Consider the following 25,635-nt stretch of genomic DNA (forward strand, 5'->3'; position numbering starts at 1 on the left):
CTTTTAAAAGGATCCCCCTGGCTGCTGTACTGATTATATACTCTGAGAGGCACAGGGTTGGGGCTGGGGTTGGGGGACAAGAGTGGAAGCAGGCGGCCAGTTAGGCGTCTGCTGCAGCAATGCAAACAAGAGAAGACAGGTGGTGACATTGAAGTGTCAAGTGAGAAGTGATCAGAGTCTGTATGTATTTTCAAGGTAGAACCAGGAGGGTTACCTGTTCGACTGAATATGGAGTGTGAAAGAAAGAGCAAAGTCGAGATGATTCCAAGATTGTTGGTTTGAGCCACTAGAAGGATGGATTAACTATAAACTGAGACGTGGAAGGCTGCTGGGGGAGCAGGCTTGGGGGTATCAGGCGCCCAGTTTTCCTTCACTCTCTGTCTCCCAACTACCACAGGACAGAGATTCCACTTCCAAAGTGTTTCTTGAATCTTACTGGCTCTCTCCATCGCCCCCACCCAACCCTGGGAAACTAATAGCAGCCATCACATCTCACCTGGACTCTTGAGATGGCCTCCTGCTTCCTATCCTGATCCTCTCTAATCCATTCTCAAGTGCTCATGTTCCTTAGTAGGTTAGACAGTCTGCAGCCAGATTGATCTTTTCATAATACAATTGATCTTCCCTGCTTAATGCCCTTTAGTGGTTTCCTGTTGTAAGAGACTCCACTCCCTGGATCTCAAGTGCCTGTACCATCTGATGCCTACTTCCTACTGCTCTCTCATCCTTTGCTACTCCTGTCCTTGCTGCAGACACAATGGCCTTCGTTCAGTATCTCACACACACCACGCTGTCTGCCGCTGTCGGGCTCCTGCTCATTTTGACCTCTCTGCCTGGAACGCTCTTCCTCCCGCTCTGCATGGATGTGGCTGGCTCTTTCCCATCCTCCAGGTCTCTGCTTAAATGTTGTCTTCTCAGAGAGGCGCTCCTAAGCCACTCTAAAAGAGGCACACCCACTCCTTTATTCTTTATCACAGCATCTTTTATAGTACTTTCCACAATCAGTAAAAATATATATATTTTATTTGCTGTTTTAATGGCTGTTCTCCCACCAAACTGTAAGTTCATGGAGGGCAAGAAACACGTCTGTTCTGTTCATCACTATATCCATAGCATTTGGCACAAGAAATAGTTATAGATGCTCCATAACGATGGATAAGTAAATAAAGGAATTAAATTAAATGTGATGTAATATAAAGCTTAAATACAATAAGTAAAGTTACTCTCAGAATAACATCCGTCCTCCTTAAAACACAGACCCGGGGACCCTCGTCCTCCTCTCACACCCATTCACTCTCCCACCACATCCAGCTACTTGCCGTTCCTCGCCTTGGCCATTGTGTGGGCTCTCTCTTCTGTCTGGACCACTCTTGCCCCTCATTTCACAAAGCTTAACTCAGCTTAGACACCTCTTCCTCTGAAGGGTCTTCTCTGACCCCCTCTAGTGTACCCACAGATCGCTTACTGAATACCTATTGGTGTTTTCATTACCTGCTTACTTCCACCTACTCCAGTCTGTAAGCAACTTGAATACAGGTAATGGGTCCCAAGTCTTTTTAGCTGTGATATCTCAAGCACAAGTACACTAGTGGCACAAAATAGATGCTCAAAAAAAAGTCGTTAGAAGAATGAACGAGCAAATGAATGAATTAATGCTAATAATGTATTTCTAGAGAGAAATTCTAGAAGTAAACAAATGGACTACTTTGATATGTAGACCTAACATTTGATTTTAACATAATAGATTGCATGTTGATAATTGAGGTACAAAAGTTCTTTAAAATTAGTGGTATTCTTAGGTTAAACAGTCTTATTTGATCTTTGGTATGGTTTATACCATCACTTTGCTTTCAAAACTCTTTAATTCAGCCCAGACCAAATTATCACAAAAATCCTTGATGTTTTTCCTTTATGTAAATATACCCACAGGCAAGAGGAAACATTTATTTAAGTTCAGAGAGATCAAGAAACTTGCCCAAGATCTGAGAGCTGGATCAGAGCTGCTACCCAAACCCGAGTCCGCGTTCAGGCCAGCGCTTACTTGAGGAGACTAGTACTTTTTGAACATTTTTTTACCCCACCCCATGGTCAGAAGTACATTTTACATTTCAACCTGGCACAAGCACAGGCACACAGACACACACACACACACAAAACAAATGTTTTACGAAATATTACCCATTACTTCCAGTGATAAAGTAAAAGCAAAGCAGAATTAATGTTGCATGTTATTTTATTGATATTTGTATAGAATATAAAAATCCAAAATAAAAAAAATACAGAAACAAAAATTTAGACATGATTCCTATTTAATGAACAGATCTGCTTACCTGTGTGTGAGTTCATTCAAATGGGCATGAAATGAGGACAAAGCAACATGTGCCTCTGGTACACTGCTGAACGTGGATCTTTCCCTTTGTAAATCCAGTCAAAGTTGAAAACCCTAAAAATTCACCCAAATAGGTCATTGCAGTTGGTAATACAGTAAAACTCTCTCCTTAGCACTGGAAATGTTTCTTTAATCTTGACCCAAAGAACAAACATCATGTCTTGTAATCATTCTTTAGTGTAAGAATTAAATGGAATCATTTATTCTCTTCTTTGTTCACCAAGTTTAACTCAATTATTGGTTCAGAGTTTTGAAAAGCAAATAGATCTTTTATTCAAATGTTTTTCTTTCAAGCTTCAGATTTTCCTCTAAAAAGTAATGATTTTGACCTTGAGAGAAAAGTGAGATGTAACAATAGCTCTAATTTTATTTGGCTCAAACTGATTTTATAATGTTCTCTTCTTTGTTGCAATAATGTCAGGAACATACAACAGCTGGAGTTATTACATTTATAAGGAAAATGTAAAGACTTTGGAATGAAGATCCTTTCAAGGGAATGCCAGTGCCTCTGGAGTTAGCTGATCCTGTAGGGATGTGTGCATTTGGCTTTGACTAGGCTATTTTAGAACTCTGTGGAAACAAAGGTTAACTTGTAGAAAACTCATAGCAATGCAAATAATTCTTGCATATGGACATGTACACAAATTCTGTTCAGTGAAAATTCAATTGAACAACTGGAATGGAAGCTCCATTTCCCATATGGCTTTTCCATTCCCACGTCAGGTGCGTTGGCAAGGTTGGCTGGAAGGCTGCACTGAGCTGGTGCTGTCGACCAGAGAACCTAATGTGGCCTCTTGTATAGCTTGGGATTCTCAGAGCACGGCAGCTGTGTCTCAGGAGAAAGCATCTGGAGACCAACTATTCCAAGGGACCAAAGCAGAAGCAGCAAGGCTCATTTTGACTTAGACTTGGAATTCACATATCATCGTTTACACCATGTTTCATTGGTTACAACAGAGTCACTAAGGCTAGCCAAGATTCAAGTGGAGTGTTTGACATGTTAAAATATACAGGGGCCAGCCCAATGGTATGGTGATTAAGTTCCCACGCTCCACTTTGGCGGCCCAGGGTTCTCGGGTTAAGATCCCAGGCACGGACATACACACTGCTTGTCAACTCATGCTGTGGCTGCATCCCACATATAAAATAGAGGAGCATTGGCACAAACGTTAGCTCAGCAACAATATACACCACCCATCAAGCCATGCTGTGGCAGGAGCCTACATATAAAATAGAAGATGGGCACAGATGTTAGCTCAGCAACAATCTACCTCATGGAAAAAGAGGAAGGTGGGCAACAGATGTTAGTTGAGGGCCAATCTTCTTCACCAAAAAAAAAAAACATATATATCTATATGTATATATCATAATTTTCTCCCAAAATTATAGTTAGGAATGCCCAAAAATCAGTGAAATAGGTACTTTTACTATCCAAATATCATGTCCGAAAATATTTGCTAAATGAGATTGTTTTTCAAGTCAAGAAATCTAAATCTTATTTCTGAATTTATGTATCGTACTTAGCTTAGTATTTTACCTTATGGTAACCAGAAATGCCATCATGTTTAATAAGTGGATATGGTCAACTTCAACCTTGGAACAAAATATTTCTAAATGTTTTGCTCACTGGCACCTCATTTGGTTTCAATAAATCCATGAGGTTCAAGAAAAATTTCTTTAGCTGCCAAAGCGTCATGATAAATAAACCATGGTTTTTAATCATTTTTAACAATTTTCAATAACTCTGCCATATTTTCTGGTCATATTTGTCATTCAAGCTTGTAATTCCTTTACGATTTTTCCAGTTGAAATAATATTGAATCAATAATCAACAACTCAGAGTTGGAGACAACAGTCTCCGACAAAGTTCAGCTCTGTTGAATCTCCAACTCAGAGATTACATTTAATCCAGTCATAAGTGAAATTAAATTTAAACAACACAAAAAATCCTCTATAAACATTGTCTTGTCACTCATATCTGATCTAACTAAAAGTGTTGGCAACTTACAGTATCAGTGCTTTTATCAAGCTGAATCACAAAATCTATCCCAGACTATAATTGTGTGAAAACATTGCTTCTCTATGTTCCGGGACAGTACAGATTTCATGAGCTATTACGGTAGACTAAGAGGCATAATTTTAAATTTGTTAGCTGATTTATCATTTTAAATAATATGTATCATCAAAAAACAATCTGTACCATTCCATACATCCTGAAAAAATAATTTTTAGTGGCTACGTGACCCATTTTCTTTTTTGCCACCTAATATATAACTAAATAGGTACTTGTAAGGCTCTTTCATTAATAGTAGTAGTTGACAACTTAGAAATTATTGATAAATTTATCTATTTTTCTTCGGAAACATCTGAGAGATTCAGTGACAGGATATCATGTTGTTTTCCCAGGTGGGTTTTTAATTTTGAAGATTTTAAGTTTTCACTTGTAAAAATTTTATTATAAATTATACATTGAGTCTGTCATTTTTGTTAAGCTTTGCATATTTTATTAAATCACATTTAAATAATTTCATTATAAAGTCCTGCATCTACTTTTTCCTTCCTCTAATGCAGCTCAAATAAAATCAAAATTTCCATTAGTCAACATTTTTCTCAATGTTATTGTATTTACACTTCCACATCCAGCAGTTGACCTAGAACATACCTCTATATTTTTCACATCATCTGCTCTCTTCTAATAATAATAAAGCAACCCAACATAAGAGCAATATATACTAGTACAATTAAAATGGTCACAAACTGGAAAAAAATGTCAGATAACTTACTTTCCAAAAAATACCCTGAACGTTCATAAATAATACTCAATTGAGGGTCTTGACAACTTGCCAACCCAGAAAAAACACTGCAGTTCTTCACGACTAACTGTACATTATATTACTACACAATTAAATTGTACGATGTTAGCATTCTGATATAATGTTGATCAAATTAACCATCACGACCAGCAAATTGAATGAGATGCCCAGGGCCAGCTACACAGTTGGCAGGACCCAGTGCAAAAGAAAATGTGGTACCTGCCTGGACATGGGTAAGTCAATCTCCGCTTTCCAAAGGCCTACTGCCCCAATGCATGGTGGACAGGTGACCCCAGGTGGAGTGTGGCAGCAGTCACGTGGCAAGAGGAAAAATGGGGAAGCCAGATGACCCAGGGCACCAAGGAGTGGCATGAAATGGGTGGCCGAGAACCTGTCTCAGGGAGACAGGGAGGCAGTGAGGGGTGGGATGGCACCTGAGCCGAGGCTCCAAGCCCCCACTGCGTGCTCCTTTGTCCCATCTGACTTCACTTACAAGACACACATTCAAAGATAAAGTTATTAAGAATTTTGAGATGGTGACCACAAAGCATTAAACTCCAAGCACAGGACCCTTCTGAGTGGGGGACCCTGAACAACTGCACTGGTTGCACCCCATGAAACCAGAGCTGGAGATGCCAGGGAGCAAAAAGAGCAAATGGTCCATTCGTGGCCAGTGCACCCCCTCTTACACGGCCAGGCCTCACACGGCGGGGCAGGACAGCTGCAGGATTGGTTGCAGCTTGAAGAATATCTAATGCACTCTCGTAATCTATCCTTTTTCTTTCCGTCTGGTTATGACCCACGTGTAATGTTTTCGGGCTTCTCTCTTTCAGGCCTGTCCTCCCAAGGTGGGAGGTGTCAGGCAAGGCAGCCTGTATGGATGGCAGCAAGAATGGCCAGGAGTCAGACGGGCTGGCAGTCTCCTCTAACATTCCATCCCCTGGGTACACCCTCTCACCTCTCTGGGCCTCCGCTTCTTTGTTATTAATTCCTCGTGTGATAATGCTGGCTTCCTTATTATTAATTACTAATGAAAGGGTTAGACCAGGTCTCCCCTAACATTCCCTCCAGCTCTGTTTCTGCGAGCAGGAAACAATGCAGAGAACCTCTTGGCAAAAGGCGTTGGGCCTCTTCTCTGTTTTATCTCCATGTTTATTGGCCTCATTGTAATCAATGCACTTTGATTCATCAAAGCCGTATCTGAGCTGTTTGGTGCGATGTTGCCACATAAAAGCCGAAAGAAACGAGGTGTGAGTAATGTGGATGTGTGTAGGCAGAGGGCCCTCGGTCCCTTACGGCCTAGCAGGAGATGGGTTAATTCTATAACCCCAGATTTTAAAATAACAATAATTAGTAGCTGAGACAAGTTCTTTTATCTAAGGTGCTCAAAGGGCTTTGTGGCCATTAATCCATTAATTCACCTGCCCCAAGCCACCAGGAGGTCAGGAGGAATCTCCTCAGAAGACTAGCATTCCAGAAACCAACATTTCACAACAGTGAGGAAGGACCGTGACTAACCAGCTGGAAGGGGGTGGGAGGAGGGAAGGGGTCACCAAAACAGTCCTCTGGGAAGAATTAAGTGGGAAATCCCTTGTTGTTCTCCTGAAGCAATTTCACCACTCGCTAGGCTCTTTGAGCGAATTCTCACGCATGTCACATTTCATCATCTGGAAAGTCCCTCTCCCCTTAGCTTCAACAGCTTCAGACCACAATTATGCCTAAGGCAAGTAGAGAGGAGGACTCTCTTCCATACAATATCCTTCTCTCAAGGAAAAAAATAGCATTTTAAAGTTGAGGCATCTCTAAAGATAAAATACCACTTTAGAATGAAATTTGTCTGGGGTTTGTTAAGGTCCTGACTTATTGGCAGGTGGTTTCCATTAAAGAACATCTGTTGGAAAACCATACTGCTAAAAAATACCTCCACAAGGCCTGGGATGCTGTTATTAGAATCCTTCAATTACACAATCCATCCATCACCTAGGAGGTGCTCCCCTCTGGGCCAGGTGCTCTAGGGGCATAAAACGTGGAACCTGACCCATAAGCAGCTATAAATCTAATCAAGGGGATAAGACTAATACAAATAAAATAAGGTAATGTTTACTATTTATTATTATATTTGTTAATAAATTAATGCAAATATAATAGGCAGAAAATATGGTGTCCACAATTTTGAACAGCACAGACCTTGCGTGTTATAGGGTTCATGGTGGGAGGTGGTCCATGAGGGCTAGAGAGATCAGGGAAGGCAGGAAAGCTCATAGAGGAGATAAGATGAGCTAGATCTTGGAGGGAAAGTATTTCGGTAGGAAAGAGAATCAATGGAAATAAAGCTAAAGGCAATTCAGGTCAGGGACGCCACCCAAGAGAAGGTGAGCAGATGGGAGCTTGGTTTTTTGTAGGGCAGTGGGAAAACCAACCTGGCTAAACCACAGGGCCAGGGGACCTGAAAGAAATGTGGTTGGATGAGAAAGGTAAGATCACAGAGTAACTCAAAACAGGCTAATGGGTCCTGATTTGGGGTCTTCAGATGTCCTCTGTCAAAATGTAAATATCCAGGAAAAGAGCCAAGGACTAAATTGGGGGCAAGGGGTGGGGAGGGTGTCATCAGTATAGGCAGCACACTGTACTGTGTGTTTGATTATATGTCACCACAGGAGAAAAGGAATATGTTATACCAACATCAGCTGGTCATTTTTAATTGTGAGTTCTTCTGTCTTGGGCCCTGGGAATGCCCCAGTGGAATAAGACAGAACAAGCACATTCTGATGGGGTGAGGAGAGGAAAGAGAGAAGGAAATTATACCAAAGCCTTCACAATACCAGCAAGAGCTGGTCCAAGTAGAGACAGCCAAGGCCTGAGGACTTCCAAAGGAGAGGAAAACAGAGTGGTAGAGTAGAGAAAACAAATTTCCCTTAATTCACAATTTTGTCAACCACTGGCCTTTTTAATGCACGTAACCCTTCTTTACGGCCCAGTAAAACTCCTACTCCTTTGTTGAATGGATGCTCTTTTCGATCTTATGATCAAAATCAAGATGTAAGAAAGACTCTGGAGATGGCTTTTTAAGGAGTAGATCAGAAGAGTGAAGCGTCCTCATGTAAGGCCAACAAAGACCTCTCGCAGCTTTCTGAGCCCGTTAGAGTATGGAGAGGAAGCAGTGTTTCCTAAACTCACACCCCCATCAGGATCTCCCCAAGGCCAAGGGGCTCCTGGTTAGCAGTAGAACGAAAAATAATTATTCTCACCAAAGAAATCTCTGTAGAAACGTTGCTGTGAAACTGGAATAGGTGTGTCTTTCTGACCTTCCGGTTCTTTTTATGGGCGCTGCAGGAATCTGAGTAAGGGCCTCCAGTCCTTCCGCCCATTTGGGGAGTGATTAAAGAAGCTGAGGTCGACTCCTTCTTACTCACTGGCAGTTACAACCTCGCAGCCACTCCAGCCTCAGCCTGCAGCGTGGACACAGTGAAGGTAAGTCGGAATGAAGCGCCATTCTCTCAGCTATGAACTGGACCACTCCGGCAGCCTGGCTTGGGACTAAGTGAAGGGGAGTGGAGTTAGGGGTATTCAATTACAGGGTACTTTTCTCCAAATGAATATGTAGAATTTTTTCCCAGACAATCTCAGTTAAGACATAGGTTTTGATGCTAAACTGTCTGAAAAGTTATTTGAAGGCAGGGACCATTTTGTATAGTTCTTTGATGAACAAATAGTGAGTACTTGAAACAATAACATGTTGCCTTGGATTGACTTGAATTCAAAGAAGGAACAGTCATTAGGAGTTACTAGGAAAAATCATCTGCCTGTCTCCTTCAAGAAGCGCATCAGTGCCTTGAATGATCAGATGATCCATTAACGTTGACAACCCTTGTTCTGGAGCCTGATATAACTGGAATCCCATCAATCATGTAAACATTGTCGCCCACCCCATTTTATGAGAAAGATTCTGCCTTCGGCTTCAAAAAGCCTTGGTGGAAATCATGATGTGGAAATGGATGAATTGTCTGGAGTTCCCAAGTGAAGACTGTTCTGCTTTTCCCAGCAGGATGGAGCTAAGATAGTTTCGAGGGTTTGATAGTTTTGAGCGATTTCATTCAGTATGTCCTGATGTCTTTATTTGGGAATGAGAGACATTGTAGTGACTGCATAGCACTACCCAAAAGGGGTTCTCATGGGTAGAGGTAAAGTCATAAGTTTGTCTCATCTTTTTTCTGCAGGAGAACAGAAGACCATTCTCACGAGGTCTACTTACAGTTACCATGTATGAGGACTGCATTGAGTCCACTGGGGACTATTATCTCCTCTGTGACACTGAGGGGGCATGGGGCATTGTTCTAGAGTCCCTGGCAGCAATTGGCATAGTGGTTACAATTATGTTACTCTTGGCATTTCTCTTCCTCATGCGAAGGGTTCAAGACTGCAGCCAGTGGAACGTCCTCCCCACGCAGTTCCTCTTCCTGCTGGGTGTGCTGGGGCTCTTTAGCCTTGCTTTTGCCTTCATCATCCAGCTCAACCAGCAAACTGCCCCTGTACGCTACTTTCTCTTTGGGGTTCTCTTTGCTCTCTGTTTCTCATGCCTCTTGGCTCATGCCTCCAACCTGGTGAAGCTGGTCCGGGGTAGAGTCTCCTTCTCTTGGACGACAATTCTGTGCATTGCTATTGGTGTCAGCCTGTTGCAGACGATCATTGCCATTGAGTACGTGACTCTCATGATGACCAGAGGTACGAAGTTTGTGCATTTGACACCCTATCAGCTCAATGTGGACTTTGTTGTACTCCTGGTCTACGTCCTCTTCCTGATGGCCCTCACGTTCTTTGTCTCCAAAGCCACTTTCTGTGGCCCATGTGAGAATTGGAAGCAGCATGGAAGGTTCATCTTCGTCACCGTGCTCATCTCCATCATTATCTGGGTGGTGTGGATCTCCATGCTCATGAGAGGCAACCCACAGCTCCAGCGGCAGCCCCAGTGGGATGACGCTGTCATCTGCATTGCCCTGGTCACCAATGCTTGGGTTTTCCTGCTGCTGTACATCGTACCCGAGCTCTGCATTCTCTACAGATCGTGTAAGCAGGATTGCCCTGTACAAGGCGATGCCTGTCCAGTCCCAGCCTACCAACGCAGCTTCAGAGCCGAGACCCAGGAACTCTCAAGAGGTACTTCCCCGGGCGAATCAGGGAACGGGGAGGCTCTCCCGTGGGAGAAACAGGAGAGAAATGGGGCAACAGGATGAACCAAGAGGACAAAAAGGGAATGGTCAGAATTTAGGTGGGTGACATAATAGTTCAAGCATGGAGATAAAGAGACCCGGAGTCAAGGTTAAAATCAGTTCTTCTGAAATGCAGAGATTTATGGGTAGAGGCCAAGACAGAAATAAATCAAAGGCCCTAAATAAAGAGAGTGTGGCTCTGAGTGCTCCTGCTGGGTAAAGAAAGGCCCTCACTATAAAATGAGTTAACCAGCCCCCAATTAGGCATGGAGAATGCAGTGGCATGACATATGATGCTAAGTCCAGATGTTTCAGTTGTCAAGTGCAAAAGTCGATCCTGGCAACAGTGATTGACATTTTTTAAATTTGTCTCAAGGCTAACTTGTCCAAACATCATCATAAACTGATTCGTAGGACTCATCACCTCACTGAAGTCACAAAGCACAATAACTTCTGGATTCCTACTTTTCAAATCATTCACTGCTTGGAAGCCTTCAAGGTTTACAAAAAGTGACAGGAAGAGCCATTAAATCAGAATTCTGCATAAAGGCTCAGATGTATAGTCATTAGTAGGAGTAAAGAAACTTGCCTATGTGACAGTTTCATAATAATTTCTAGGTCAGATTTTTATCCTTATGTAAGACCAAGCCACCTGATTATACATTGTTAAAGAATAAAATATATTCTTTTATATTATCCATGGCAACAAGGAGGCTTGGACCCCAACAACATGGAGGAAATAGTGGCTAATTTCAGTTATCTGGAAATATGTCACAACCCATTAATTCCTCTCTGAAACATCTGGCCTATTATTCCTAGTTTTACATAAATTTTTCTGTGTTAATAGGCATCTAATTCCTCACAATTTATTTCTAATGTGCAAAGATGATGTTATTTTGTATATTGTGTAGTACATAATGTTCACCAGGCTCAGAAAAATTAATAGAAGCATTCCTTTTAAGTGCACACACTTTTTTGAGCTGTAATCTATAGCTAATTACACAGTCAAATTAAATCCTGTTCGGATAGATGCACCCATTAATTCTTTTCGGTTTAGTTGACCGAGAGTCAGAAATTGACACTATACATTCTCCTTATAACAATTTTTCATTGCTTATTCATGATGCATCATCAGATCACTAAGGTTTGTGGCAGAATTGCAGAGCCAATCTTTCTTGAAACTACTTCTCATAGTTCTCACCAGAAGATAGGACAAAACTTCTTGTGTTTCTTTCATTACAGTTGTATGTTTTCAGGAAACGAAAGTCAGAAGAAGAGAGAAGTTCTTAGAGTTTCATAATAATCCAAAACACACTGTGACTCGTAATGATCGATAGTCTTTGCCCCATAAATATTAGGCAAGTGTTTAAAGCGTTCTAAGGAGTGTCTTAGTGGAAGAGCAAGGGCTTGCAAAGTACAATGCTTCCTGGTACTATCCTTACTTCTGGAGTATGGTTAGAAAATCCATTTCTGAGCAGGAAATAGTCTGCCAGTGATAATCCGTGTCAATGTAGGCTGATATTCTGAAAAACATTGATAGTGTAGTAAAGAACATATAGATTGCTCTCCAAAATTGGGCAGAAGAAGAAGAAACTTAAGCTTAGAGAGCAGAATCAGAATTTAGGTCACTTGGGATAAGTACAAATATTAAAAATTAGAAGAATAATTAAAACTCAATAAAAACTACAGGATTACACCTAGCTAGAAAAAACATACAAATAGACACAAAATAGATAAAAGCCTGACAAGTACAGTATAATAAAAACTTGAAAAATTCTAAGTGTTATTGTAGGTCATGAGCTGACAGTGGGAAAGCAGTTCCCCACTGTCTTTGTTCTGTCTGCTGGAGAAACAACCCCAGTGCTCTATAAACAGACCTGTGGTCAGCAAAAACAATCAGGCTGTTGTCCTTAGCATCAATCAGGCTCTCACAAGAATACCCATTCCAGTTCTGGAATCCACTCATGAGAAGTGTGGGGAACTTGGAGAGCTCGGTGGAAAACCACAAAGTTGATTAAAGGGCTATAATGCCTGACCTTTGAGGAAAGGTTAAGGCAATGAAACCAAAATGGCAGTTTTTAATGTGCCTTTCTCATGGACTGTTCAAGTTGTCTCTAAATTCTGTACTAAAACATCACATTTTGTTTGAGTCCATGAGGCATGCATTTTTTCATGTGACTCTTCTGATTGATACTGTTTGTAGCTGTGACTCCAGCCACATAATTATTTGATTTACTACTGGGTTGTAGGACCAGAATTATTCAGTTGAAAGAAGAGTAAGACAAGAGGGGATTAGCAGGGAATTTCACAAGTATGAAGACCTCTCCAAGAGGCTGTCGTCCTGTGGCTTTCTGTCTCCAACTAAAGACAATGGGTAGAAATGAACTCAAACCAAAGCATGAAGGATTTAGGTTAAATATGAAAATAAGAGTTGGTAAACACTGAAATAGATCAGCAAAGAAGATTAAGGACTCTATTTCCCTGGAAGTCTTTCTAAAGATTAGACTTCATCTCTCTGAAGTGGCTTATGGACTTAATTCCAAGATATAAAAACATCTGGATGGAGAATGAAAATGCATGCAAGCATGTGACTACAGGACACCAAACAAATAGGTATAAACATTCTTTGCCCTAGGTTATAAATGTGTTCCTAAAAAACTGTGTATTGATTGAACTTTTGAAATCAGTTGCTCTTTTAACTGAGAATTTTAAATGTGACAAAATTTGCAGAGATCTTAAACACAGAATACTAGCCATGAATCTTTGTTTATGAAGGGAAAGCTCCAGTTCTAATTATTTCCTACTTTATCTGTCTTAGATGAATTAGAACATTGTTATCTCAAGTTTGCTAAAAGCAAGACCCATGTATGTTTGAAAGTATTACATTACTGTGGGCATTTTCCCGTCCAGTGTTTGAATGTGTACAGACAAACCTACTATGACTCTTTTTGAAGGTATTAAGACACAAATAATGAGTCTGTGCAATGTGAAAATGGGTCAATGACTATAAAATGATGTGAACCTAGAGAAAAAGGTTCTGCAAACATGCGCCCTTCAGGTTGTTCTCCTTATAGCAAATACCAGCTTTTGCTGAACATAGCCCTTTTGGACAATTCTCGACATTTTTTTCTTCAAGGCACCCACCTTACAAGGAGAAGCCCAATTTACACATCCCAGGTGGTGAAACTTTTGTTTGTTCTTTCACAGGAACAAACCGCTCTTTTTTACCCTCAAGAGCTACAGGTCACAGAGAGAGACCTGGCACGAAGTAAGGAGCAGGACAGTGAGTCTGGGCAGGATTCATTTGGTCTGAGGACAGATGAGGCAAGGACAATGACATTCAGAAAGATTCAGGGAGCACGAGCTAATTGGGCAGCGTCGGGCAGCAGGAAGAGGGCAGACTGTGGCCTCATGTGCCCTGGCTTTGAGGCTCGGCTCTGCTTCTAACCAACCTGGAGACCAAACAAGCTCCCCACGTTCTAGGAGCTCAGGTTCCTTGTCTTTAAGCGATGATTGTAATGTCCTTGCCTCCTCCTCATGTAAGCGTAAGGACTTACATACTTAACTCAGACTTCATACCATGAGGTGGTTGTGGGATTTATAGAGAGACAGAAACATCAGCCTTTTGGTAAATTCGTGAACAATAACTAGAGCTGGAGAATTAGGCTTCTCTAATTTATGATCTGGTTTGATGAGAATGTTGGATGAACCTTGGTTACCAAAGGGCTGAGTATGAAGTCTTGTCATGCCACAAGGAGCAAAGTTAAAACAGGAATTCCATTCATCCTGATGTGAAGGAAAGAAGAGTATTTCATATCTCACAGGATCCAACCCCTCAAAAAAATGCGAGTAAAGGAGGCTGTCAGAGCATCAATTATAACATCACCATCAGCACCACCACCAGTAGTAATACATGAAGGATAGCACTAGTGTTTTCTATATATCATGCCTTATTCCAAGAGCCTTCTGTACTGTATATTAATTGATTTAATCTTCAAAACGACCCTATGAAATACATTTACTATTATGATCATCATGATCCCTCTTTTATTCCCATCAGGAAACAAAGACAACAGCAAGTTAAGGAACTTGTCCCTAGGTCACACAGCTAACAAGTGAGAGAGCTGAGCCATCCTGCTCCAGCGTCCACGTACCCAACACTATAGCCGCTAAGTGTGGACACTAGTGACGTGGCTGTGTCCCTGACCATCAAACAAGGGCCTGGCCTTAGGGACAAACACAGCTCCTGTCTTCACAGAGCTTACAGTCTTGTAGAGGAAAGAGACGTTAAACAAGTAACCTTGTGTGTGATTATTCAACGACAGTATAAAATTGGGGATCTTTTTTATTATGACCAGTTTTTTTTTAATTGAATCAAAGCTTGCACAGTATCAAGCCTAAAGAGACTCTACAGATGATCTAGTTAAGGCTGTTTATTTTTTTGTTGAAGACAGTGAGATGCCCAAGGTCACGCATGCCATATGGAGAGAACAAAGACACTGACCCAGCGCTGGCAGTCTTTCTCTAGAAAGTGGTGGCGAATCTTCAGTCTCTTCAATTACTTAACACAGATGTGCTTCTCCTGAACACACAAGTACTATCCATATACAACCTTCTTCATAAGCTTTAAAAACACTCTTTTTTAAATCATATTTTTTTAGAAAAAAAAAAACAGCCTCAATGGAGAATTCCTTTCTAAAGCATCAGGGGACTCTTTGCAAGCCATTGAGTCTTCTCATAATCCTCATGTGCTGTTTCCAGGTGAATCTCTGACACTAACCCAGCCCTTCCCTCCTTTGGCTTTCAGCCCGAGACAGTGATGGAGCTGAGGAGGATGTAGCATTAACTTCATATGGTACCCCCATTCAGCTGCAGGTAAATGTGCTCGTCTACATTCACCAAGGAGGGACAAAGCAGCACTCCTTCTTAGGACAACTGTCAGGCTTCGTTTCCAGTGCCTTTACTGACCTCAGAGAGGAGAGGCAGGGCAGGGTCATCCCTACAGGCCTGTGGAGCTTAAGCATCCAGATTTAAGCCATACCAGCAGAATAGAGGCGAGTCATGCCTTTTGCCTCTGCTCGAGCCCCTCCCAATCCCTACTGCCGCTGCCATCAGTGATATATTCTGACGCAGGTGAATGTCCCTGGAGAGAAAAGGCAGCTTGAAGGGTTTGTGTGAGGGTAAAGAGAAGGAGGGTCACCACTTCTGCCTTGGGGACAACGGGGGATTGTAAATATGCATGAGTGTTGGATCTGTTTTTAGTATCAGTTGTCTAAATCTATCCCCTGAGCCACACGGGCTGCCTCTCTGAGTCACCATCCAGCTCCAGCAGTCCAAGCTGCCCCGAGAACTGGGCTAGGACTGTCATCATCATCTGGATGCCCAGATGGGTGTACCAATTTTAATCCGTTCAGGCAAAAACAGAGGGAGCACTGCTGAACAGAATTGGAGGTAACTTGCATTTGTGCCGTGATGGCTTGAAGACACACCAATCTGGACAGCCAAAAATACCGCATTAGGACGCAATTCTCGTATTAGGGGGATCACAAGTAACCAGAATCCGTGAGTGAAAGTCATGCTCAGACTGTTTGTTCAATGAACTGTACCCAGCAACTCTAACCAGGCTAATCCCTCTGGTCTGTTATCTGAGACCTTGCTTTTTCCCGGAATGACACACCGACCAGGACATAGCTGTATCATTTGCTGTAATTAACCCTCTGGAGGGCATTTACACAATGAGAAAATCTTTATTATCCCCTCCAAGAATTTCTTGGATTACTTTCAATTTCCACGATCAGCTATTCAAGAATCTTGAAAAAAGATTCTTGTTAATGGCTAAGAGGGAAGAGGGTAAAGAAGTTGTGAGATGAGTAGGCTCAATATTTGTTTTTATTAACAAAGGATTAAATGATGGTGAAAGGATAATATTTCAAACATAGTTTTTGAGAGTATATCCCCTATGTTGACTCGGAAAGCTAATGATAGTATTTCTTCCTTTCCAGACTGTTAATACCTCACAAGAGTATTTCATCCCACGGGCTAAACTAAGCCCCCAGCAAGATGCAGGATTATAAAATCCACAGGAAGTATGAGCAGTGAAAACCCAGAAGACCATCCTAAAGTAGCCCCGATGGGCCACTGGGGAGCCCACAGAGGCACACTGCCAGCCAAGCATCGGCTCATCCTTCCTACTCTGCCTTCTACTCCATTCCATCCATCTGGACCCTTTATCAGAAGACTTCCCTTTCAAGCGTAATTACAGTCTTGCTGGCCACCCTACCTTGACTGGTGTCTCTTTCTTCATTCATGTAACTGAATGCTTCCCTTCCCTAGCAATGCTAGAACAATTTGGTGCCTCCTATTAATGTTGCCAAAAGACCTTGGTCTGAAGAAATTAGGGTCATGCTAAGGTGAAAAACTTTAGAGATTGATGGCAACTTACTACTGGATTAATCCTCTTGTCATTTTTTATAAAGGGCTCCTATATATGATTGACCCAGAATTTGCAATAAAATTTATAACAGAATCATCAGGATCCCCACAGTTGGGCAATTTAAATAATATGGACATTTCCTGGACTTGCAAGCTAGCAGGCTTTCTCCCAGGGTGTTAGCATCCCCTGACAGTGGGTATGGTGGCAGATGTGGCTAAGCTCAGTGACCTGCTTTGATGAGTTAATAATAGCAAAGGAGGACCATCCCAGTTGATGCTCATAAAGGATTTTAGATGGGGCACATAAAAAGCAGAGTCTGCCTGTCTTGATGTTTCTAATGAACTGACGCCTCTGCATTAATGACCTTGCCTTCATTCTTCATGCAGCCCCACATCCTTCCCAATGGATTCATCTGTCCTTAACACCCATTTGTTATATGTAATAGGTATGACAGGACCAGAGTCAGAGGTGTGCAACCAAAAGCATTCTTAGGATCTAATTCAATCTGCTTATCTCACAGATGAGAAAACAGGACCTTGGGGAAATGGAATGACTTGACCCAAGCCACATGGCAGTTAATGGTGGGCCAGGTCTTCTGACTTGTCGGCCACTCCTCTTCCCGCTCTATGAGGCTTCTCTATGCCTGTATCTCTATATTAACAAGTAAGGTGTGCACCCCCTGAGAACAAAATGTGATATTTCAGACCAGTGAGTGTTGAGCTCCTGCTACATGAAAGCACTTTGAAAAATAGCTAAGGCTCTCTGCATGGAAGGGAGCCTTTTTAAGGATCAATGTACAGCATGGCTTGTTCAATAGCAACGAATATTTCCTGAGCATCGGCAAGCAACCAAGAACTGTTCTCAGACGCAGCCCTGGTCAGACAAGGCAGACACCATGGCTTTGGTGGAGCTTAGGTTTTTGTGGGTGAGATAACCCAATGGAGAGAATTTGAGGAACACTCAATTTCAGCTCCCTTTTACAGATGAGGAAAGGGACTTGCCAAGGATAATATGGCTTGTTAGTGGCAGAACCAACTAGAATCTAGGTCCCCAACCACTCATCTTTTACACCATGTTCCAATGTTTTCAGATATTTTTCTGCTACACTCAAATGATCTGCTCCTTTTTGAAATCTGTGCCCTAAGCAATGTTCTTAGCACAAACCAGTGCCTACGTAAATGACCAAAGAGTTTCACCTTCTACCCTCATTGGTAATTAAAAATTGAGAGAAAATGTTTAAATATTAGGACTCTGACCTATCAATTAGGCGGCATACTTTTTAACAAACCACATAAAGAACCTAATTTGAGAGTGATGAAAATAAGAAGTTTTCATATATTGGGGTATATGTGGAAGCCATTCTGGTTTAAATCTGATTTGGCCTAAAACTTGTTTTTCCCAGAGCAGCCTGACTTATGGTCCACCAAACACGCAGTGTCCATCTGCTTCGAACACTCTCTCAAGGTAAAGAATGCACTCTTTAAAGACAGCGAGGATGTCTCCTTCTCTCTGACATTGATACTAGTACTTCTTTAAAAATAAGCTTTCCGTCCCAGAGAACTAAGGTCAAGTTGACCTGCTGTGTATGTGCTAAACTACAGCAAAACATCTCCTGGTGATTTGGGGGGAAAAAATTGTATTCCTATCATGCTTAATGTATGTTCTCCGTTCGGAAATGGCACATAATCATGCTGTAAGCAGCACTTTCCCAGAGTGCTTTCTGCTCCAGGGAAGAAAGCGCTTCCGGGCTCGCCCTTACAATTAGGCTCAACAAACATCACTCTCTCTTCCTATCTGTAGATTGGTTATTGATTTTTTTGCATCCACAAGAGGGAGCATCAAACCATGCACCCTTACATCTGCCCTGGAAGAAAACCAGCATCACTAATGCTCCTAGTTTTTATTCCAAAAATGACGATGACAACGTAATTTTGTTTTGTTTTGCAGGCAGGAGATATTTCTGTTGAGTCAGCTGACAGATTTTAATAAACCCATTGAAGCAATATACGATGGCTAATATTGTTTCCCAAAATGTTTTTCCTAAAATCAGTAAAGGTAAAGAACCTCTTTGCACCAAATTGCCTCTGAAGTTTATAACACAGTTTTTCCAAATTTTGGACTGTGTATCAGTTAGATCTGGGGGATTGCAAGTGTCTCACTCAGGCTGTTTCAGGAATGGAGTTGTAAGGTTACATATGGCAGCAGGGAGACAAAATTCTCTCCAGGAACCCAGTACGGCCACTCAGTCAGCTTCCTTGAGATGGAATACTGTCAGGCACTGGAAGGAGCTTCTTGTCCCCTGCCCTGGCCCCACAGTCCCCCTCAGCCACTTTGACACTTTCCTCACTGACTCCCTTTTGTGGTATGTTCACATATCCACCTACTACCAGCTGACTGTTTCTCTCCCCATATGTCATAATTCAGATTCCTGAGAGGGCGTCTGGTTGGTCCAGTTGATCATCATTTTTTCTCTGATTGGGAGCTCTTTTGCAATGACTTTCCTCTTAGTTTACAATCAGCCTGTGGATCGGCTGTTCTTGGGTCTGGTACCCACCATTGGTCCATTCAGCTGTGCCTGGCTTTGTCAAGTGGTACAATTTGGTCACATATGTCTGCTCCCTCAGTGAGAATCTGTGGGCGGGGAATTATCCTCTGGACAGCAGGGGAAGGCACAGTATGCACCATGCATGACCAACTCAAGAGAGATTAATCCAGAAAAATACAATTTATGAAATTATAGACTATTTTCATGAAAATACAATTTCATTTCTTTCAAGTTTATGCAGTAATTCCCATAAAGCTAAAAATCCCAATAGTTTCCTAAGTAGAGATCCATAAGGAACAGCTTAAAGGAATAGGTAAAAGTATTTATGATTAACACATTGTACTCAATTACTCAATTCAACACGTTATTTGAAGATCTAAACTACTCATATGTAAACAGTTACGTAATTTGAAAGGCGCTCCTTCTCTTCCAATTTTATTTATTTATCCAAAAGAAAGGATGTCAATGAAAACCTTCATTATAAAATACCTTCCTGGTATAACATGGCTGGTTAGCCCCTTTGGAGCATGATGCTAATAATATGCCTGCCCGGATAGAGTTGATGTATCCTTCATCTTGATGATATTGTTCCTGATTCGAAGAGCACCAAAGATTTATTTCCCTCCACATTAAATTTCTCACGTTAAAGTCACCTCCCCATAAGCGTAAAGGGTCTTCTACTTATCATGTCTTATTTCAACCTGTGACTTGCTCAGGCGAAAGTTTCCTCATTCCTTCTTCTTTTTTCTTTTAAACAAATATTCCCTTTTCCTGGGATTATACCTACTTCATATTCACCAGATTCGTGCCTTCTTATCCTTCTTTTCCTCCTTCCACAATTAGTTCCAAATCTACCTTTTCTTAGAAACTTTCTCTGATGACGTGGGGGGACACGGTTGTCACACACCAAGCCCAACGTATGGCAAAATGAGATTCTTTTTCTCTTCAGACTCAGATAGTAAACAAGATAATTCTGTAGCATCTTCCTCAGAATAAGCCTCATCATCTATTTAAAAGCACACAATTAATGAAAAATAAACTGGGAAATCTAGTTTTGCTTCCTTGATACAAAAGCCTCTGTATTTTGCATTTGCGGGAGGTGCTTCTCAATTGACATTAAATGGGAGAGAGCATGAAGACCTTGACTTCTGAGAAGACGTGCTTGACATCTGAGTGAAAAACGACTTTTTCTCGGAGTTGTTGACAATGGCTCAATGGCTCAGGCCAGTTTTAAGCTGCTGGTCTCCCGTGAGAGATCATGTTGGCTGCTCTTCAAAGATAGATTAGTGAGAATTAGGTTTGCATGTTAATATATATCAGAACTTGTTTATTCAAAAGATGTCAAAGTGGTTACCTTAGGAGGCACAAAGATGTGCCATTGCTTGAAATGTCACTAGAATGCCTTTCCCGGAAATGCCTTAAAGAATGTCTCAAGAAAATCACTGAGATTGGATCTCTATGAAGCTCAAACTGTGCAGACAGAGAGTTGAGTTCAATGACGAATTTCTAATATTGATCTCATCCGGCCCTCAAAGAACTATCAAGTGCACTTTGGAATTGCCATTGGATATCTTTCTGGACTTTTCTAAAGATAGTGGATCTATTAGCCTTTGAACCATATTTACGTCACCAACTAGTTACCTCAAGGAACTCAAGGGTGGGTTTAGATACTTTAAATGTTTTTCCAACTTGTTTTTTCCTTTTGTTATGTTGAGGAGATGCAATCACCAACCACCCTGAACCAGACCAAGCCTCACCGCAACAGCTACACGTATGACCTTTGCCTTATTTTTAATGTTACGATCGCTCCTCCTGGAGGAGCTTAGGCTGCATTACTATAACCTGCAGTGTATGTGGAAGCACGTTTTCCAACTGAGCCTGCACAAGCCAGTACCCACCTCTCCCTTTTGAATGTTCATTCCCCATCTAAAATAAATGTCCCTGCTTCCCTTTTTTCGGGGACACTGTGACTCCAGAAATGATTCCTCGTGGTCTCCTATTTGGCGTAAATATACTTTATTTTGTGAGACAACCACCTCTGGTGGAAAGTCTGGTTTAACTGGCCAGGAGGGAATCCACTTCGGTTTTGGTAACATTTAGTTTGTGGTTAAATCAAGTCTGGGTTTGGAAAAGATGCACGGGACCGCCAGTGGGTTGAATCCTCCAGGAAGACTCTTTTTAATGTGAAAATTAAGAGGGTTTTATTGACTTTTATATGTTCTTGGAGAAAACCATTCACGTGTAAAAGTTTGACATTTTATTTGAGATTTATTCACACTTTATTTTATACATAAACTCTTTAATTTGGGAGTCAGATATAATTTTTCATTTCAGTAGGACTTTCACGTGATTACAGTCACCAGTTCTTGAGATAACCATGTCATCATAGGAATCAAGATAAACTAAACTGGTAAGAATTCAGTTGCATCTGTTATTGTCCACTAACTATAGGATGATGGAATGTTTCCTGTAAAGCAGATACAGAGGAAGCTATCCACTAAAAAGTTGTAAAACACAGATAAAGAAAACGTATAAATTACAGCATTGCATGTATATTTCAATTTATGGAACTAACATATTTTTTAACTCACCAGCATGTTCTTTATATGATATAAATGCATTAACGGAGCACACTGTGCTTTTAAAATTCTTTTTAAATGTGAAATTCATTTCTTAATTATTCTGTTTTTAAGAGTTTAAGGATTTGCACATGTTCCTAAAACAGGACCCATTTGCATATACTGAGGGGGCTGAGCTTTTTAAAATATATGCTACAAAGGAAACATTTTGTTGTAGTTCCCACCTGGACTTTATTTGTACGTAGAAGAAACTTGTGTAGACTTCATCTGCAGGTCATTTTTAAATTCCTTAATGTCTAATTCAGTGACGTTATTCCCAGGGCAATTTATTTCTGGAAAAACTGAGCCTTTCGATTTTTGTTTTGAATATATAGCTGATTCAGATTAAAAGAATTTTCTGTATCTCTGTTATTTTTAGGGGTTTGTTTTCACAGCAAATGAAAATCTACAGAAAAGAAATGAGGAGATATGTATAGCACAATGAGATCTTAGGATGTAAGGATCTTTGAGATAACTGGTCCTTTAGCTTAATAATAATTCGTTTTTAAACAGCACTTTACATTTTAGCACTTAGAATTTACAAATAGTTTTCACATCCGTTATCTTACTTGATCTATTGTATGGATTAGGCAATTTATTTCAATTGTGGAATATGTCAAATAAAAATGGCAAGTAATAGGATATATTGGAATATATGAGGAAGCCATTTTGGTGTAAACCTAATTCGGCCTGACCTTGTCTTTCCAAAAGGCCCTGACCGAGGCCGTTGAGCATGCACTGTATATCTGCTTTAGAGATTCCCTATGGCAAGAGCAAAAGGCCCTTGAGATAAAGGTGCAACTTCCCTCCCCCTCCCAACATTGGCATCTCCTTAAGGATTAAGCATCTTTCCTCAGGCTAGAAGCTGATTGCTGCGCTCACTTGTGACTGCCCAGCTGGAGACAATAGACTTGCCTCCTGCTACACCCACCAAGATAGCAGACCCACTACCTGCTATGTCCATCAAGTGCTGTGCAGACAGGGCAATCTTGTGACTATTGTGGGAGGGACATTTCAATCATATGTGAAACACCCTGTTTGAGGGTGTATAACCACACTTATACCCCCACTTCTTTGGAGTGCTCTGTTCCTTTGTGGAAAGACTCTCCCAGGTTATAATCCTCAGATTTAAGCTCAGAATAAACTCACCCAAATTTTCATTTATAGATTGGTTATGGACTATTTTCGTCGACAAATATATGTATATAATCAAGGATACTATGAATCTTTCCTAAAACTGCACATGGGCCACCGTGACAGCTGTTTTTACCATGTCATCTGAACTACATCTGTAAAATAAAACAGACACACACCCATGGGAATCCTTATTTATGGGCAGAGATGTCCCTGAGAGATTTCCGAAAAAGACCGTAGTTTGGGGTTTAGGCCATAGTTGTTATCGCCGTGTCCTGCTGCTGCTAACTCATTTTCCAAACACCAGAGCAACTGGTAGCAGTGGTTATTCAGGAAACAAGGAAAATCAGTCAATTTTAGGGAAAGTGTCAACTCTGGTAGCTCTGAGTGCTCCCTGCCAGATGTTTCCAAACGCTCCTGCTTCCAGGCACCCTTTTGAGGCTGGATGGAACCATGACACTAACTCTGGCCAGTAAATTAGAGCAGAAATGATGTGACTTCCAAGGTCAATTCCAGGCAGAAGCAATTAGTTGTTGGTGCAAGATCCTCGAGAGCTTTCTTTCTCCCTATTATGGTGACAAGCAAGGTTTCCAATCGTGGCTGCTCTGTCCCTCTGCACTCCGTGATGAACATGCAGCATGACCAGAAATAAAACTTTGTTATTTTGAGCCACTGTGACTTGGGGTTGTTTGTTACCTCAGCTAACACAGCCAGTCCTGACTGACAAAGCCACTGAACCAGTTGTTTGGTATCCTGAAGTAAAACAAGGAGTTGCTTGTCTGAATATTTGACTTGACCACTTGTTATTCCAGTGTTCTTCAAAGACATCCTTAGATTAAAGAAGACCCACCCTGTCCTTGACTGATGTGTGCCAGACTGATCTGCAGCCATGCGGCTCCACGGTTGCTCACATAATTACACTTCACTGAGATAGCTGCCATCATAAAAGCATGCAGAAGGTGAGGTGGTGACTTTTACACAGAGCCACTCTGTCTGGAGACTGAGGGCAGGAAAGACTTCACGGTGGACGTCAAAGTTTGAGCTCTGTCTTACATGTTAGGGAGGAACCCGTGGGGCAGAGGACGCACAGAAGGCTCCTCAGAGTGGCCACTAATAGGGAGTCTGTGCAAGTTAGAAAAATGTGCCCCCACTGAGTGGATGACTTAGACAATGTCCTCCCTCCGTCTGCGAGGACGCAGCCTCATGCCAGAGCACAAGGCTTGGCAAGTGCAGCGAGGCTGGATTCCAACCTCACTAACTATCCCAGCCCACTATCTTTGTGTAAAAGCAACAACAACAAAACTATACAACTGACTGAGTGACCCAGACTCGCAGGATAGAAAAAAATGCCCATGTAAAGGTGTAGCTGCAAGGAAGACCAGCACACATTCAGAGACCACAGGGCATGCGTTAGCTGCAGCATCAACGCCCAAAGGAAGAAACGATAGATGAGTCTGGAGAGCTAAGCTGCGTCCGCTCACACGGAGCTTACATCCCTAGAGAGGGAATCTGGGCACCGTCTGGCGTGATGAGCATTGAAAGGAGTGGCCAGATTATCAGGGCTGTGCTGAGCCATGTTGGAGCCTGAGGCAAAAGCCAAAACGTGGGCCCCTATGTACACTTCAAAACATCCTCTTGTGTTTTGAACCAAATGGAAAAATCAATAAAAACTCTCCAGTCAAAAAATCTAGAGCCCTTCATTGCCCAATCTGTTTGCATGCCTTTGTCAACCCTCATCAACCCATGCGAGGAACGAGACAACCACACAAGCCCGGGGACCACAGCCCACTTGGAAACAATGTCCCTGTTGCGAAATAATGCAGGGTTGTAAAACCAACCAACCACAACAGCCTGTTTTGATGAAACTTTGTGTGTCCTTTATCATGGACTTCTTTGCAGTAATTTTGATTTTTCAAAATATGGTATCAAGTATCATTTATCTTGATTACTGAGGTTTCTGAAGCTCCCTTGAGTTTCGCACCCAAGGAAAGGGCCTCGCTCTCCTCACCCTTGCCTCATGCAGAAGGGTGTAACTGGGGGTGGAGAGGGAACCCTGGCTGCACTTTAGAATCACCTGGGAAGTTGTAAAAGGACCCCATAGCCTGACCTCACCACAGACCAATTAAATCAGAATTTCTGGGAGTGGAGCCCAGGCATGGGTATGTTTTAAACTCTTTCCAGATGATTCTGTTTTGCAGCCAGGGTTGCAAACCACTGTCTTAAATAGATAACTAGGATGAGATGTAAGGAATGAGGAAGAGGGAGAAGTCAGAATCCCGGCCTGGGTAACTAACCGGATGATGATTCCGCTTTCTCTGAGAGGTAATCCAGGAGGAGGCTTCAGGAGGAGAAACAGATGTGGGGATAGAGGATGAGCAAATGAGTTGTGAACCAGTTGAGTTTGCAGTAGAGATGCACAGATGAATATAAAGCTGTGGAGTCCCAGTAGAGACAGAGAGACGGAGAGATTCAGGAATGAGCTTAGAGGTGGAGATG

At 41.8% G+C, this 25,635-nt stretch overlaps 1 protein-coding gene across 1 annotated transcript; it reads left to right on the forward strand.

Annotated features, from left to right (window-relative positions):
• The first annotated feature begins 8,567 nt into the window (after positions 1-8,567).
• Positions 8,568-16,688, forward strand: GPRC5D (G protein-coupled receptor class C group 5 member D). Its single transcript, XM_046638472.1, has 4 exons — positions 8,568-8,673; positions 9,420-10,356; positions 15,217-15,284; positions 16,412-16,688. Exons 2-4 carry the CDS (start codon positions 9,462-9,464, stop codon positions 16,481-16,483), a joined length of 1,035 nt encoding a protein of 344 aa, XP_046494428.1. The 5' UTR covers positions 8,568-8,673; positions 9,420-9,461; the 3' UTR covers positions 16,484-16,688.
• Positions 16,689-25,635: the final 8,947 nt, after the last annotated feature.

Source organism: Equus quagga, chromosome 1, assembly GCF_021613505.1.
Source record: "Equus quagga isolate Etosha38 chromosome 1, UCLA_HA_Equagga_1.0, whole genome shotgun sequence".
Taxonomy (NCBI): Eukaryota; Metazoa; Chordata; class Mammalia; order Perissodactyla; family Equidae; genus Equus; species Equus quagga.

What these genes read in the sequence shown, in the direction of transcription:
- GPRC5D (XM_046638472.1), top strand. Translation starts at nt 9,462, where the DNA reads ATGTATGAGGACTGCATTGAGTCCACTGGGGACTATTATCTCCTCTGT. An exon ending in GACCCAGGAACTCTCAAGAG is followed by an intron (nt 10,357 to 15,216) that starts GTACTTCCCCGG and finishes TTTGGCTTTCAG; the next exon opens with CCCGAGACAGTGATGGAGCT. An exon ending in GTACCCCCATTCAGCTGCAG is followed by an intron (nt 15,285 to 16,411) that starts GTAAATGTGCTC and finishes CTTCCTTTCCAG; the next exon opens with ACTGTTAATACCTCACAAGA.